Here is a 15,871-nt window from a genome sequence, read left to right as displayed (position 1 = left end):
TTATCAGGTAAGCATAACTTTTTTCTTTTCACTGAAGACATGTTTCTGATGTCATTGGGTCAAATAATTAAGGATTCATTGTGTAATTGTAGTCAGTGTGAGAAATCTTAGCAGTCGTAACATAATTTCCCCCTCCAAATATGGAATCCTTTATATTTATATAAATTACGTTGCCTAAGTCTGTGTTTTTATAGGTGTTCTACTTGGAAGTGTAATTTGGGATGATTTATTTAAAGATTTTTTGCAGATATTGGATAACTTGGAAAAAGGACTAGCAGAAGATGGAAGCATGATTACTATGACTCAAAGTAACAAACAAGGTTGGTATTTTCATTTATTATCAATGACCTATAAGAGCAGTTGTTCCATGTTGTTTTTACTTCATTAAACATATAGTCTGATACAACATTTCCTCTTGTTAATACTCAGCACAAGCTGTTTGATAACAATGTTTTTAAATGCTTATGTGGTTAGGATTTGGTTACATTTGCAGATTGCACTTTGCATTTAATAACCATCTGCTCTCATTCTGTGTGTTGCCCATATCAGCAATATATTACTTGTTCATCCATTCAAAAGATACCTTTTTGGAGATACCTATAATGGCCAAATCCATCACCCAGAACATAAAAATGTGTAATAAGTATGACAATTTTCTTAATACATTTCTGATTCATAGAGTGTATTTTCCCCATTTAACATCACTTTGAGAAACGCCAAACTTTTAGTTAAACCAATTAATGTCTTTAATAATTCTATTATTATTTTTTAGTCAAAAATTTTATTCCACCCATTCTTAAACTACAAAATGGTGTTTTTGCCATTTGAGACCTGAGTGAATAAAAGAATTATGTTGTGGGTAGTGCAACCATGTGCTTCCCATGAGCAAGCTCAAGTGACATGGGTTCTTAATGTGAAATTAAGCTGTGGCAAAAAAACAATATTTATTTTAGATGGTGACATGTCGAGGAGCAATTAAAAAGCTTGAAAGCTCATTGTGGCAGCCGTACCTTATGTAAGACGATGATGTTCTGTACTTATAAATCACTCCCACAGTCAGTATTCTTATCTTCGATTAGGTCATGTATCACACTTCTATCTTCAGGTGTGTATTTTTGTCTGGTTACAAATATTTTATAATTAACAATCTCTCATCTACAGCCACAGATGTATATAATAATGTAAGCATTTTTGTTAATCTTCTAAACATAATATGTAGACTATAGCAAAACTGAAGAGGACACATAGGCTTATAACTATGAGAGCCAGTTACAATAACTGTTTCACCCACAGAGAGTAACAAAATAGATTGGAAGTCATTTTTGGAAGACTCTGAAAATGAGTTCTGTGTCAGCCTAGTATAGAAGGTCAATAAATTCTGCGGGCAAGTATTCCCTTGCACATCAGATACTGAGCAATGTTTCTGAATTTAAATCTGCGGGGCATATATCTCTCATGTTTGGCTATAAATTATAAAGCATCCTTCCATTTGAGGTCTAGTTTGGCCAGCCATCACTTAAATCATTTTTCAAAACTCATCCCTTAAGAACATAGTAGAGTTAAATGCCAGTATTTCTGCTTCCAAATAACTTTACTATCTAATTGGTAAAATTGGCTGCAGCATTTTAGGGATCGTTTTAATGTTTGGAAGGCTGCCTAAAAGATATTTTAAATTTAGATTTGATTTATTGAATGAAGCATGAGTATTAGATTGTACTGGATTTTAAATCATATAGATCTATAAAAACAAGATGGGCATATTAATGCACAGTAGAAAAGCTGGCATATTAGAAGGGAGCTCTACTTTACCCTGGCCAAACACTCCTTCAGGAATCGTTCATAATTTTGCTGTTTAGGTAATAAATTCATCTATTCTGAAATGTAATTCAAATACAGCTCAATAATGTTGAAGAATTTTAAAATATATATTTGTATCATCTTAGTACCTTTGACTTAATCATTTCCAAAACTTAATTTCTACTGGTTATTGTCTCTTCACTTTTCTGGTTTCTGTGAAAGGTAGTTTTGCCCTGTCTATATTTCATTTAAATTTTTAGTATAATGTATGAGTTGAGTGTTCTAAAAAAAAAATGCTAATTATACAACTGTAAAGATGTTTAATTCTGTGCTGTATTTTTTTTTTACCCATGGATGGCTCTGTCTATTGAATGAACTTAAAAGGACATTTAAACCTCAAAACTATTTGTAGTCGATTTGTACCATTACAAATACTTTTTTGGTAGTGCTGGCCTGAAGGGGGTTCAGTATTTCTTTCATACATGTGGTGAGAGTCCACAATCCATTACTCTTGGGGAATTACTCTTCTCTACCAAGGGGAGGAGGCAAAGATTCCCAAACCCCAAGAGCTACATAAAACCACTCCCACCCCACACATACTTTACTTTGCCTCCGCTGGAGGTGGTTGAAGAGTGTAGATATGCATTTGATTCTTCAGAGAGAGGGGTTTTCAGTCTATATTGAGGGCCGGTTTCCACTCAAAGTACAGTGTTTGTCAGAGGGGTGTATATGGGTATGTTTTGTAATTCTTTTCCTTCCATAAGGCAGGGAGAGTCCACGACTTCATTCATTACTGTTGGGAATATCAACACCTGGCCACCAGGAGGAGGCAAAGACACCCCAGCCAAAGGCTTAAATATCCCTCCCACTTCCCCTATGCCCCAGTCATTCTTTGCCTTTCGTCACTATTGGAGTTGGCAGAGAAGTGTCAGAAGATTTGGATAGTCATGTATGGGTATGTTCGTTCCCTTCGAGAAAGAACTGGAGTTTTAAGTAATCATGTCAGCCTCTCGGTGAGAGTATTGATGAAAGGTAGAGTCTGGAGATGCATGGAAAGTTTTTCTGCGAACCCATCCAGACTGTCGCTCGCAGCTCCTGAGCAATCAGTGTTGACGAGTTTCACTGCTTGCTGCTACACACTCAAGTCCATGTCAGAAGTGCTGATGAAAGACTGTCAAACTTGAGAGGCTGTGCCTGTTCCACAGCATGGATCCTGGAGGGTAAGACCATTTTTTATATATCCATTTTAAAACTCTATACAGGCTCACAGTGTGGTTCCTTTATACCTCAATAGGATCAATGGTTAATATCTGCTGCAGGGAGATTATTTGAACAGTTTGAGGATTCATATCTGCTTAATGTGAGAATTTTTCTAGGCTCATAGGTTGTGTGTTTTTGGCTTGGAACAAACAGGTTTTACTTTAGTTTTTGAAGTGTAGTGCAGCTCATAATAGCTTGGCGCCCTTTTTAATAGCAGGGAAGGTCCTGTCTTACGTACCACGTGACCTTGTGTGGTCTCTTTTATTTCCTAAGATCCTGCTGCAGACATTACTCCAGAGGAGAGCGTTTTCACTGTTAGCTGTGTGGGCCTAGGAGGTGATGAGTGCCCCAGCCATTGGGAGTATTAAGGTGCCATTTTTTAAATAAAAATGTTTCTTTTAGATTGTCTTTCTGTGGGTATAAACAAAGCTATGGAGGACTCTGACACTACATTAGAAGGTCCTGCTCCTTCTGTACCGATTAATAATTCCTGTTTATATTGTGAGGAGGCTGTGGTTTGCCCGTCTGCTCAATTTTGTCCCATTTGCCTAAACACTGTTCTAAAGTCTAAGAAGGGAGACAAGCCTGCTAATACTTATAGCCCTATTAGCCCTTCTGAGCCGTCATCTTCTCAGGAATCTGGGTCCCGAGAAATTACTACCCTCTCTACATTACCCGCTCCACATGCAGTTCCCCGCGGCTCAACTAATCCTCCATCTGGAGGGGGCTTTTTTCCAGCAGACTTTACCGCACAGTTACAATCAGGTGTCTGCAGCCCTGAGTGCCTTCCCTCGCTCTAACAAACACAAGTGAAAGGTTAAACATAGTTCTCCTGACCTAGAGTCATCTAAATATTTGTCAGATTTAGCTACTAATCCCAGCTATCTGACGATGAGTTAACTTCTGTAACTTCAGAGGGTAAACTTTCTGAGTCTGAGACTTCAGTTACTTAACCTCCTTCAGTGGAGGAACCCTCCTTTTCTCTTGTTAAGTGTATCCAGTCCACGGATCATCCATTACTTATGGGATATTCTCCTTCCCAACAGGAAGTTGCAAGAGGATCACCCACAGCAGAGCTGCTATATAGCTCATCCCCTAACTGTCATACCCAGTCATTCTCTTGCAAGCCTCAACCAAGATGGAGGTCGTAAGAGGAGTGTGGTGTTTTATACTTAGTTTATTCTTCAATCAAAAGTTTATTTTTAAATGGTGCCGGAGTGTACTGTTTATCTCAGGCAATATTTAGAAGAAGAATCTGCCTGCGTTTTCTATGATCTTAGCAGAAGTAACTAAGATCCATGGCTGTTCTCACATATTCTGAGAAGTGAAGTAACTTCAGAGAGGGAATGGCGTGCAGGTTTTCCTGCAATAAGGTATGTGCAGTTAATATTTTTCTAGGGATGGAATATGCTAGACAATGCTGCTGATACCGAACTAATGTAAGTAAAGCCTTAAATGCAGTGAGAGCTACTGGTATCAGGCTTATTAATAGAGATGCATACTCTTATAAAAATTTAATATAAAACGTTTGCTGGCATGTTTAATCGTTTTTATATGTATTTGGTGATAAAACTTATTGGGGCCTAGTTTTTTTCCACATGGCTGGCTTGAATTTTGCCTAGAAACAGTTTCTTTAGGCTTTCCACTGTTGTAATATGAGTGGGAGGGGTCTATATTGCCGGTTTTTTGCACAGCAAAAATTACAGACACAGACATCCAGCTTCTTCCTGCATGATCCAGGACATCTCTGGAGGGCTCAAAAGGCTTCAAAGTCGTTTTTGAGGGAGGTAAAAAGCCACAGTAGAGCTGTGGCAGTTGTTGTGACTGTTTAAAAAAAAAAAAAAAAAAAAAAGTTTTTCTTTTATTATTCCGTTTTGGGTATTAAGGGGTTAATCATCCATTTGCAAGTGGGTGCAATGCTCTGCTATCTTGTTACATACACTGTAAAAATTTCGTTAGTGTAACTGCCTTTTTTCACTGTTATTTTAAATTTTGACAAAATTTGTGTTTCTTAAAGGTGCAGTAACGTTTTTTATATTGCTTGTAAACTTGTTTAAAGTGTTTTCCAAGCTTGCTAGTCTCATTGCTAGTCTGTTTAAACATGTCTGACACAGAGGAAACTACTTGTTCATTATGTTTGAAAGCCATGGTGGAGCCACATAGGAGAATGTGTACTAAATGTATTGATTTCACGTTAAACAGTAAAGATCAGTCTTTAACTAAAGAAATATCACCAGAAGATTCTGACGAGGGGGAAGTTATGCCGACTAACTCTCCCCACGTGTCAGACCCTTCGCCTCCCGCTCAGGGGATGCACGCTAATATGGCGCCAATTACATTAGGGACGCCCATAGCGATTACCTTGCAGGACATGGCTGCAATCATGAATAATACCCTGTCAGAGGTATTATCCAGGTTGCCTGAATTAAGAGGCAAGCGCGATTGCTCTGGGGTTAGGAGAAATACAGAGCGCGCAGATGCTGTAAGGGCCATGTCTGATACTGCGTCACAATATGCAGATCATGAGGACAGAGAGCTTCAGTCTGTGGGTGACATCTCTAATTCGGGGAAACCTGATTCAGAGATTTCTAATTTTAAATTTAAGCTTGAGAACCTCCGTGTGTTGCTTGGGGAGGTATTAGCTGCTCTGAATGACTGTAACACAGTTGCAGTACCAGAGAAATTGTGTAGGCATGATAAATACTATGCGGTACTGGTGTGTACTGATGTTTTTCCTATACCTAAAAGACTTACAGAAATTATTAGCAAGGAGTGGGATAGACCGGGTGTGCCTTTTTCCCCACCTCCTATATTTAGAAAAATGTTTCCAATAGACGCCACTACACGGGTCTTATGGCAGACGGTCCCTAAGGTGGAGGGAGCAGTTTCTACTTTAGCAAAGCGTACTACTATCCCGGTTGAGGACAGTTGTGCTTTTTCAGATCCAATGGATAAAAAATTGGAGGGTTACCTTAAGAAAATGTTTATTCAACAAGGTTTTATTTTTCAGCCTTTTGCATGCATTGCGCCTGTCACGGCCGCGGCGGCATTCTGGTTTGAGGCCCTGGAAGAGGCCATCCATACAGCTCCATTGACTGAAATTATTGACAAGCTTAGAACACTTAAGCTAGCTAACTCATTTGTTTCTGATGCCATTGTTCATTTGACTAAACTAACGGCTAAGAATTCCGGATTCGCCATCCAAGCGCGTAGGGCGCTATGGCTTAAATCCTGGTCAGCTGACGTGACTTCGAAGTCTAAATTACTCAACATTCCTTTCAAGGGGCAGACCTTATTCGGGCCTGGTTTGAAGGAAATTATTGCTGACATTACTGGAGGTAAGGGTCACACCCTTCCTCAGGACAGGGCCAAAGCAAAGGCCAAACAGTCTAATTTTCGTGCCTTTCGAAATTTCAAGGCAGGTGCAGCATCAACTTCCTCCGCTTCAAAACAAGAGGGAACTTTTGCTCAATCTAAGCAGGCCTGGAAACCTAACCAGTCCTGGAACAAAGGCAAGCAGGCCAGAAAGCCTGCTGCTGCCTCTAAGACAGCATGAAGGAACTGCCCCCTATCCGACGACGGATCTAGTAGGGGGCAGACTTTCTCTCTTCGCCCAGGCGTGGGCAAGAGATGTTCAGGATCCCTGGGCGTTGGAGATAATATCTCAGGGATATCTTCTGGACTTCAAAGCTTCCCCTCCACAAGGGAGATTTCATCTTTCAAGGCTATCTGCAAATCAGATAAAGAAAGAGGCATTCCTACGCTGTGTGCAAGACCTCCTAGTTATGGGAGTGATCCATCCAGTTCCGCGGACGGAACATGGACAGGGTTTTTATTCAAATCTGTTTGTGGTTCCCAAAAAAGAGGGAACCTTCAGACCAATTTTGGATCTAAAGATCTTAAACAAATTCCTCAGAGTTCCATCTTTCAAAATGGAAACTATTCGGACCATTTTACCCATGATCCAAGAAGGTCAGTACATGACCACAGTGGACTTAAAGGATGCCTACCTTCAAAAAGATCATCATCGGTTTCTAAGGTTTGCCTTTCTAGACAGGCATTGCCAATTTGTAGCTCTTCCCTTCGGGTTGGCTACAGCCCCGAGAATCTTTACAAAGGTTCTGGGCTCACTTCTGGCGGTTCTAAGACCGTGAGGCATATCGGTGGCTCTGTATCTAGACGACATCCTGATACAGGTGTCAAGCTTTCAAGTTGCCAAGTCTTATACAGAGATAGTTCTGGCATTTCTGAGTTTGCACGGGTGGAAAGTGAAGGAGGAAAAGAGTTCTCTATCCCCACTCACAAGAGTCTCCTTCTTAGGGACTCTTATAGATTCTGTAGAAATGAAAATTTACCTGACTGAGTCCAGGTTATCAAAACTTCTAAATGCTTGCCGTGTTCTTCACTCCATTCCGCGCCCTTCGGTAGCTCAGTGTGTGGAGGTAATCGGCTTAATGGTAGCCGCAATGGACATAGTGCCATTTGCGCGCCTTCATCTCAGACCGCTGCAATTATGCATGCTGAGTCAGTGGAATGGGGATTACACAGATTTGTCCCCTCTGCTAAATCTGGATCAAGAGACCAGAGATTCTCTTCTCTGGTGGTTGTCTCAGGTACACCTGTCCAAGGGTATGACCTTTCGCATGCCAGATTGGACAATTGTAACAACAGATGCCAGCCTTCTAGGTTGGGGTGCAGTCTGGAATTCCCTGAAGGCACAGGGATCGTGGACTCAGGAGGAGAAACTCCTTCCAATAAATATTCTGGAGTTAAGAGCGATATTCAATGCTCTTCTGGCTTGGCCTCAGTTAGCAACTCTGAGGTTCATCAGATTTCAGTCGGACAACATCACGACTGTGGCTTACATCAACCATCAAGGGGAAACCAGGAGTTCCCTAGCGATGTTAGAAGTCTCAAAAATAATTTGCTGGACAGAGTACCACTCTTGCCACCTGTCAGCAATCCATATGCCAGGCGTGGAGAACTGGGAGGCGGATTTTCTAAGTCGTCAGACTTTCCATCCGGGGGAGTGGGAACTCCATCCGGAGGTGTTTGCTCAGTTGATTCATCGTTGGGGCAAACCAGAGTTGGATCTCATGGCGTCTCGCCAGAACGCCAAGCTACCTTGTTACGGATCCAGGTCCAGGGACCCAGAAGCGACGCTGATAGATGCTCTAGCAGCTCCTTGGTTCTTCAACCTGGCTTATGTGTTTCCACCGTTTCCTCTGCTCCCTCGACTGATTGCCAAAATCAAACAGGAGAGAGCATCAGTGATTCTGATAGCACCTGCGTGGCCACGCAGGACTTGGTATGCAGACCTAGTGGACATGTCATCCTTTCCACCATGGACTCTGCCTCTAAGACAGGTCCTTCTAATACAAGGTCCTTTCAATCATCCAAATCTAATTTCTCTGAGATTGAACGCTTGATTCTATCAAAGCGTGGCTTCTCCGAGTCAGTCATTGATACTTTAATACAGACACAAAGGCCTGTTACCAGGAAAATCTACCACAAGATATGGAGTAAATATCTTTATTGGTGTGAATCGAAGAATTACTCATGGAGTAAGGTTAGGATTCCTAGAATATTGTCTTTTCTCCAAGAGGGCTTGGACAAAGGATTATCAGCTAGTTCCTTAAAGGGACAGATTTCTGCTCTGTCTATTCTTTTGCACAAGCGTCTGGCAGAGGTTCCAGACGTCCAGGCATTTTGCCAGGCTTTGGTTAGAATTATGCCTGTGTTTAAACCTGTTGCTCCCCCGTGGAGCTTAAACTTGGTTCTTAACGTTCTTCAAGGAGTTCCGTTTGAACCCCTTCATTCCATTGATATTAAACTTTTATCTTGGAAAGTTCTGTTTTTGATGGCTATTTCCTCGGCTCGGAGAGTCTCTGAGCTATCTGCCTTACAATGTGATTCTCCTTATCTGATTTTTCATGCAGATAAGGTAGTCCTGCGTACCAAACCTGGGTTTTTACCTAAGGTGGTTTCTAACAAGAATATCAATCAAGAGATTGTTGTTCCATCATTGTGTCCTAATCCTTCTTCAAAGAAGGAACGTCTTTTACATAATCTGGACGTAGTCCGTGCCTTGAAGTTTTACTTACAAGCTACTAAAGATTTTCGTCAAACATCTACCCTCTTTGTCGTTTACTCTGGACAGAGGAGAGGTCAAAAAGCTTCGGCAACCTCTCTTTCCTTTTGGCTTCGGAGCATAATACGCCTAGCCTATGAGACTGCTGGACAGCAGCCCCCTGAAAGGATTACAGCTCATTCTACTAGAGCTGTGGCTTCCACCTGGGCCTTTAAAAATGAGGCCTCTGTTGAACAGATTTGCAAGGCCGCAACTTGGTCTTTGCTTCACACTTTTTCCAAATTTTACAAATGTGATACTTTTGCTTCTTCGGAGGCTGTTTTGGGGAGAAAGGTTCTTCAGGCAGTGGTTCCTTCCGCTTAATCCTGCCTTGTCCCTCCCATCATCCGTGTACTTTAGCTTTGGTATTGGTATCCCATAAGTAATGGATGATCCGTGGACTGGATACACTTAACAAGAGAAAACATAATTTATGCTTACCTGATAAATTTATTTTTCTTGTAGTGTATCCAGTCCACGGCCCGCCCTGTCCTTTTAAGGCAGGTCTAAATTTTAATTAAACTACAGTCACCACTGCACCCTATGGTTTCTCCTTTCTCTGTTTGTTTTCGGTCGAATGACTGGATATGACAGTTAGGGGAGGAGCTATATAGCAGCTCTGCTGTGGGTGATCCTGTTGGGAAGGAGAATATCCCATAAGTAATGGATGATCCGTGGACTGGATACACTACAAGAGAAATAAATTTATCAGGAAAGCATAAATTATGTTTTTAGATTTAAAATTGAGCCCCAAATGAGCAGGTATTACAAAGTGGAGCGCAAATATTGCTTTAGCTAAAGCAATATTTTGTACTCCTCTTATAATCTTGTCCTTTTTGGTTTTAAAGATCCTAAACTTTCTGATAAGCCTTGTAATTATTTAAAATCAGTTTTTATGAGTTTTCCCTGCACTTGATGTTGTCTGATATGATTTCTTAGAAATAGTCCCAACCAGGTATATTTTTATTCCTTCTGAAAGGTTTAAAAAGTTATGTCCTTTACCTGCTGCTAATTTAAAATTATTTGAAAAAACTGTTTCAATGGTGAATATGGCCATTTCCACTCTGGCTAAATGTACTACTATTCTTTTGGAAGACAACACTTCTTTTAAAGACCCTTCAGACAGAAAGTCTTTTCATAGAAGGGCCTTTGTACATGCAGGTTATATTCCCAGGTCAGCTATTTATATTGCTTATGTAGCTGCTGTTTCTACTTACTGGTTGTCTAGCAAATTTTTTAGTTTTTTATTAAGAGTGGCTTTTGTGTGTGATCAGGTCTCATGATATTGCAGTGTTTCTATACCTTGACGAAATCTTAGTTCAAGCTCCATCTATTCCTTTTGCAGAATCTCACACCAACAGACTTGTTTCTTCAACAGCATGGTTGGAGGATCAATTTTCCAAAGTTTTTTTGATTCCTCAGACAAAGGTAATTTTCTTGGGTTTTCAAATAGATTCAGTATCCATGAGTCTTTCTCTAACAGAGCAGAGAAGGTTTAAATTGGTGTCAGCTTGTCTGAACCTACAGTCTCTCTCGTTTCCTTCAGTGGCTCTGTCTATGGAAGTCTTAGGTCTCATGTTTGCAGCCTCAGATGCAATTCTATTGGCTCGATTTCACATGAGTGCTCTTCAGCTTTGTATGCTTTGTCAATGGTGCAGTGATTATACTCAGCTGTCTCAAACAATATTTTTGGATCCCAGTACAAGTCAGAATCTAACTTGGTGGCAGGATAATCAGTTTATCATTCAGGGGGTCTTCTTTTGCTTATCCTTCCTAGACTGTGATCACTAAAGATGCAAGTCTTTCAGGTTGGGGAGATGTTTGGGGTCTCTGACAGCACAGGGAGTTAGGGATCCTCGGGAGGCGAGGTTACCAATCAATGTTCTAGAACCTGTGCAATTTTCAGGACTCTTCAAGTTTGGCCTCTGTTGAAGAGGGAGTCTCAGCTCCGTTTCCAGATGGACAATGTCACAGCAGTAGCTTATTGCAACCATTGGGGGAACTCGCAATTCCCTGGCAATGATAGAGATGTCTCTGATTCTCTCATGGGCAGAAACCAATTCTTGTGTAGTCCCTGCAATTCATATTCCAGGAGTAAATAGCAGGAAGGCTGACTTTCTTAATCGTCAATCTCTACATCCAGGGAAGTGTTCTCTTCACTAGGATGTGTTCAATCAGATTGTGGATCTTTGGAGTCTCCCAGAGATAGATCTGATGGCCTCTCATTTGAACAACAAATTTCCCAGGTATTTTGCGAGTTCCAGGAATCCTTCCACACAGTTAGTGGATTTTCTAGTAGTTCCATGGCCTTTTCAGCCTGCTTATCTGTTTCCACCTTTTGTTCTTCTTCCCAGAGTAATTTGCAAGATAAGGCTAGAGAAATCATCTAATCCTGATTGTAACATTTCCAATATCCTCTCAGCAGCTGTGTATATGTAGTGCTGTTGAAGACAGAGGTCTCTGCAGTACCTCCACTTCAATATACTGTAATTCTTTAATGTTGACAACAAGGTAAAATATTGCAACATGTTGGGCTTTGCATGATATAAGGGGGACAACACCCAAAATATTGCAATGCTTTAACTTCTTGTCCAAATAAAGGAAATGTTTTAAAATAAAATCCAGATTGCCCAGTGTGGCCTCGCAGGATTTGATATTCAGCTCTGGTTCAGATGTTCAGTTGCCCTTCTTGGTCTCTTCCTCTACGGTCAGACCTACTGTCCCAAGGTCCGGTTTTCCATCCAGATCTTAAGTCTCTGAACTTGATGGCATGAAAATTAAAAGTTTATCCCTTACACATAGGGGTTTCTCTGATTCTGGGATTGAAACCTTGATTCAGGCTCATAACTAGGAAGATCTATCACAAGTTCTGGAAAGCCTTTATTTCCTGGTGTATAGATCCATGGTTTTTCTTGGCATTCTGTTAGAATTCCTAGGATTCTGCAGTTTTTGCAGTATGGTCTAGATAATGGCCTATCTTCCAGTTCTCTGAAGGGCAGATTTCTACTCTTTCAGTCTTGTTGCACAGAAAGATTGCTTATCTTCCTGATATTCATAGTTTTGTTTTGGCTTTGGTTTGTATTAAATCTGTTATCAAGCCTTTTTCTCCTCCACGCAATCTTAACTTGGTGTTAAGGGTTTTGCAGGCTCCTGACAACTTTAGCAAAGAAATTGTTCTTTTTTTCTGGCCCTATGAAGGTTCAAAAAGCATCTGCTGTTTATTTGGCCTCTTGGGTGAAACTTTTGATTCACAAAGCTTACTTGGAGGCAGGTCAGCCTCTACGCAGCAAATTACTGCTCATTCTACTAGGTCAGTTGCTTTTGCATGCCGATTATGTTTCTATTAGTACTAGTACAGCACCTGTTGTTCCCTCAACATCTAATATACATGTTATCCTTGTTGATATGAAAAATGATATTGCTGATGCAATACAGAAGGCTATGTCTGCTATTCCACCTTCTAATAAACGTAAAAGGTCTTTTAAAACTTCACATAAAACTGATGAAATTTGTGATGACCGACAACATACTAAAATATCCTCCTCTGAAGAGGATCTCTCTGCTTCAGAAGATCCTACTTCAGACATTGAAATTGATAAATCTTCTTAACTTGAATATATTTGGTGTTTGTTGAAAGAAGTATTGGTTACTTTGGGTATTGAGGAGTCTGGTCCTCTTGATAACAAAACCAGTAAATGTTCAAATTCTATTTTTAAACCTTCTGTGATTACTCCTGAGGTTTTTCCTGTTCCAGATGCGGTTTCTTATGTGATTGCTAAAGAATGGTCTAAGCCTGGTGCTTCTTTTAATCCTCCTCCTAGGTTTAAGAAGTTATATTCTTTACCAGTGGCTAATTTAGAGTTTTGGAAAAAAGTCCCTAAGGTTGATGGGGCTATTTCTACTCTTGCAAAACATACTACTATTCCTATGGAAGATAGTACTTATTTTAAGGATCCTTTAGATAAGAAGATTGAATATTATCTAAGAAAAGCTTATTTACATTCTGGCTATATGCTCAGGTGTGCCATTTCTATGGCTGATGTTGTGGCTGCATCAACGTTTTGGTTGGATAGCTTAAAACATCAGGAAACAGATCCTGATTTGTCTAGCATTGTTCGTTTGCTTAAACATGCTGATCATTTTATCTGTGATGCTATTTTTGATATCATCAAGACTAATGTTAAATCTATGTCTTTAGCTATTCTGGCTAGAAGAGCTTTATGGCTTAAATCATGGAATGCTGACATGGTATCTAAATCTAGATTACTATCTCTATCTTTCCAGGGTAATAATTTATTTGGTTCTCAGTTGGATTATTATATTATTTCTCCAACATAGGTGTGTCCGGTCCACGGCGTCATCCTTACTTGTGGGATATTCTCCTCCCCAACAGGAAATGGCAAAGAGCCCAGCAAAGCTGGTCACATGATCCCTCCTAGGCTCCGCCTACCCCAGTCATTCTCTTTGCCGTTGCACAGGCAACATCTCCACGGAGATGGCTAAGAGTTTTTTGGTGTTTAAATGTAGTTTTTATTCTTCAATCAAGTGTTTGTTATTTTAAAATAGTGCTGGTATGTACTATTTACTCTGAAACAGAAAAGAGAAGAAGATTTCTGTTTGTAAGAGGAAGATGATTTTAGCAAAAATCGATTGCTGTTTCCACACAGGACTGTTGAGATGAAGTAACTTCAGTTGGGGGAAGCAGTTGGCAGACTTTTTCTGCCTGAGGTATGACTGGCCACATTTCTAACAAGACTTTGTAATGCTGGAAGGCTGTCATTTTCCCTATGGGGACCGGTAAGCCATTTTCTTAGATTAAGTAAAAGAATAAAGGGCTTTATAAGGGCTTAAAAAACTGGTAGACATTTTTCTGGGCTAAAACGATTACTTTGCTAAGCATATTTGGCAGATTATAACTTTTTTTTGTTGTTAAAAAACGGCAGGCACTGTATGGACACCTTTTTCAGATGGGGGCCTTCTCTAGTCATAGGCAGAGCCTCATTTTCGCGCCACTAATGCGCAGTTGTTTTTGGAAAGCAAGGCATGCAGATGCATGTGTGAGGAGCTAAGAACCACTGAAAAAGCTTATAGAAGGCGTCATTTGGTATCGTATTCCCCTCTGGGCTTGGTTGGGTCTCAGCAAAGCAGATACCTGGGACTGTATAGGGGTTAAATGTAAAAACGGCTCCGGTTCCGTTATTTTAAGGGTTAAAGCTTTCAAATTTGGTGTGCAATACTTTTAAGGCTTTAAGACACTGTGGTGAAATTTTGGTGAATTTTGAACAATTGCTTCATGCTTTTTCGCATATTCAGTAATAAAGTGTGTTCTGTTTAAAATTTAAAGTGACAGTAACGGTTTTATTTTAAAACGTTTTTTGTGCTTTGTTGACAAGTTTAAGCCTGTTTAACATGTCTGAACCATCAGATAAGCGATGTTCTATATGTATGAAAGCCAATGTGTCTCCCCATTTAAATATATGTGATAATTGTGACATAGTGTCCAAACAAAGTAGGGACAATGATGCCACAGATAATAATATTGCCCAAGATGATTCTTCAGATGAGGGGAGTAAGCATGGTACTGCATCATTCCCTTCTGTGTCTACACCAGTTTTGCCCACACAAGAGGCCCCTAGTACATATAGTGCGCCAATACTTATTACCATGCAACAATTAACGGCTGTTATGGATAATTCTATTGCAAATATTTTATCTAAAATGCCTACTTATCAGAGAAAGCGCGATTGCTCTGTTTTAAACACTGAAGAGCAAGAGGACGCTGATGATAACGTTTCTGACATACCCTCACACCAATCTGAAGGGGCCAGGAGGGAGGTTTTGTCTGAGGGAGAAATTTCAGATTCAGGAAAAATTTCTCAACAAGCTGAATCTGATGTTGTAACATTTAAATTTAAATTAGAACATCTCCGCGCACTGCTTAAGGAGGTATTATCTACTCTGGATGATTGTGACAATTTGGTCATTCCAGAGAAATTATGTAAGATGGACAAGTTCCTAGAGGTTCCGGTGCCTCCCGATGCTTTTCCTATACCCAAGCGGGTGGCGGGCATAGTAAATAAGGAATGGGAAAGGCCCGGCATACCTTTTGTTCCTCCCCCTATATTTAAGAAATTATTTCCTATAGTCGACCCCAGAAAGGACTTATGGCAGACAGTCCCTAAGGTCGAGGGGGCGGTCTCTACTCTAAACAAACGCACTACTATTCCCATAGAAGATAGTTGTGCTTTCAAAGAACCTATGGATAAAAAATTAGAGGGTTTGCTTAAAAAAATGTTTGTTCAGCAAGGTTACCTTCTACAACCAATTTCATGCATTGTTCCTGTCACTATGGCAGCGTGTTTCTGGTTCGAAGAACTAGAAAAGTCGCTCAATAAAGAATCTTCGTATGAGGAGGTTATGGACAGAGTTCAAGCACTTAAATTGGCTAACTCTTTTATTCTAGATGCTGCTTTGCAATTAGCTAGATTAGCGGCGAAAAACTCAGGGTTTGCTATCGTGGCGCGCAGAGCGCTTTGGCTAAAGTCTTGGTCAGCGGATGTGTCTTCCAAGACAAAATTGCTTAACATCCCTTTCAAGGGTAAAACACTGTTTGGTCCTGATTTGAAAGAGATTATTTCAGACATCACTGGGGGAAAGGGCCACGCCCTTCCCACAGGATAGGTC

At 40.4% G+C, this 15,871-nt stretch overlaps 1 protein-coding gene across 2 annotated transcripts in view; it reads left to right on the top strand.

Annotated features, from left to right (window-relative positions):
- Positions 1–15,871, top strand: part of TRAPPC12 (trafficking protein particle complex subunit 12) — a 496,716-nt gene that overhangs the window by 298,291 nt on the left and 182,554 nt on the right. For both annotated transcript variants that reach the window (XM_053709729.1, XM_053709728.1), the window contains one exon: positions 248–320. In XM_053709729.1, coding sequence (XP_053565704.1) covers positions 248–320 — 73 coding nt within the window. The remainder of the gene's footprint in view (positions 1–247; positions 321–15,871) is intronic.

Source organism: Bombina bombina, chromosome 4 (genome assembly GCF_027579735.1).
Source record: "Bombina bombina isolate aBomBom1 chromosome 4, aBomBom1.pri, whole genome shotgun sequence".
Classification (NCBI taxonomy): Eukaryota; Metazoa; Chordata; class Amphibia; order Anura; family Bombinatoridae; genus Bombina; species Bombina bombina.
Note: the sequence above shows the minus strand (reverse complement) of the source record. Positions and strands in the feature narration are given on the sequence as shown.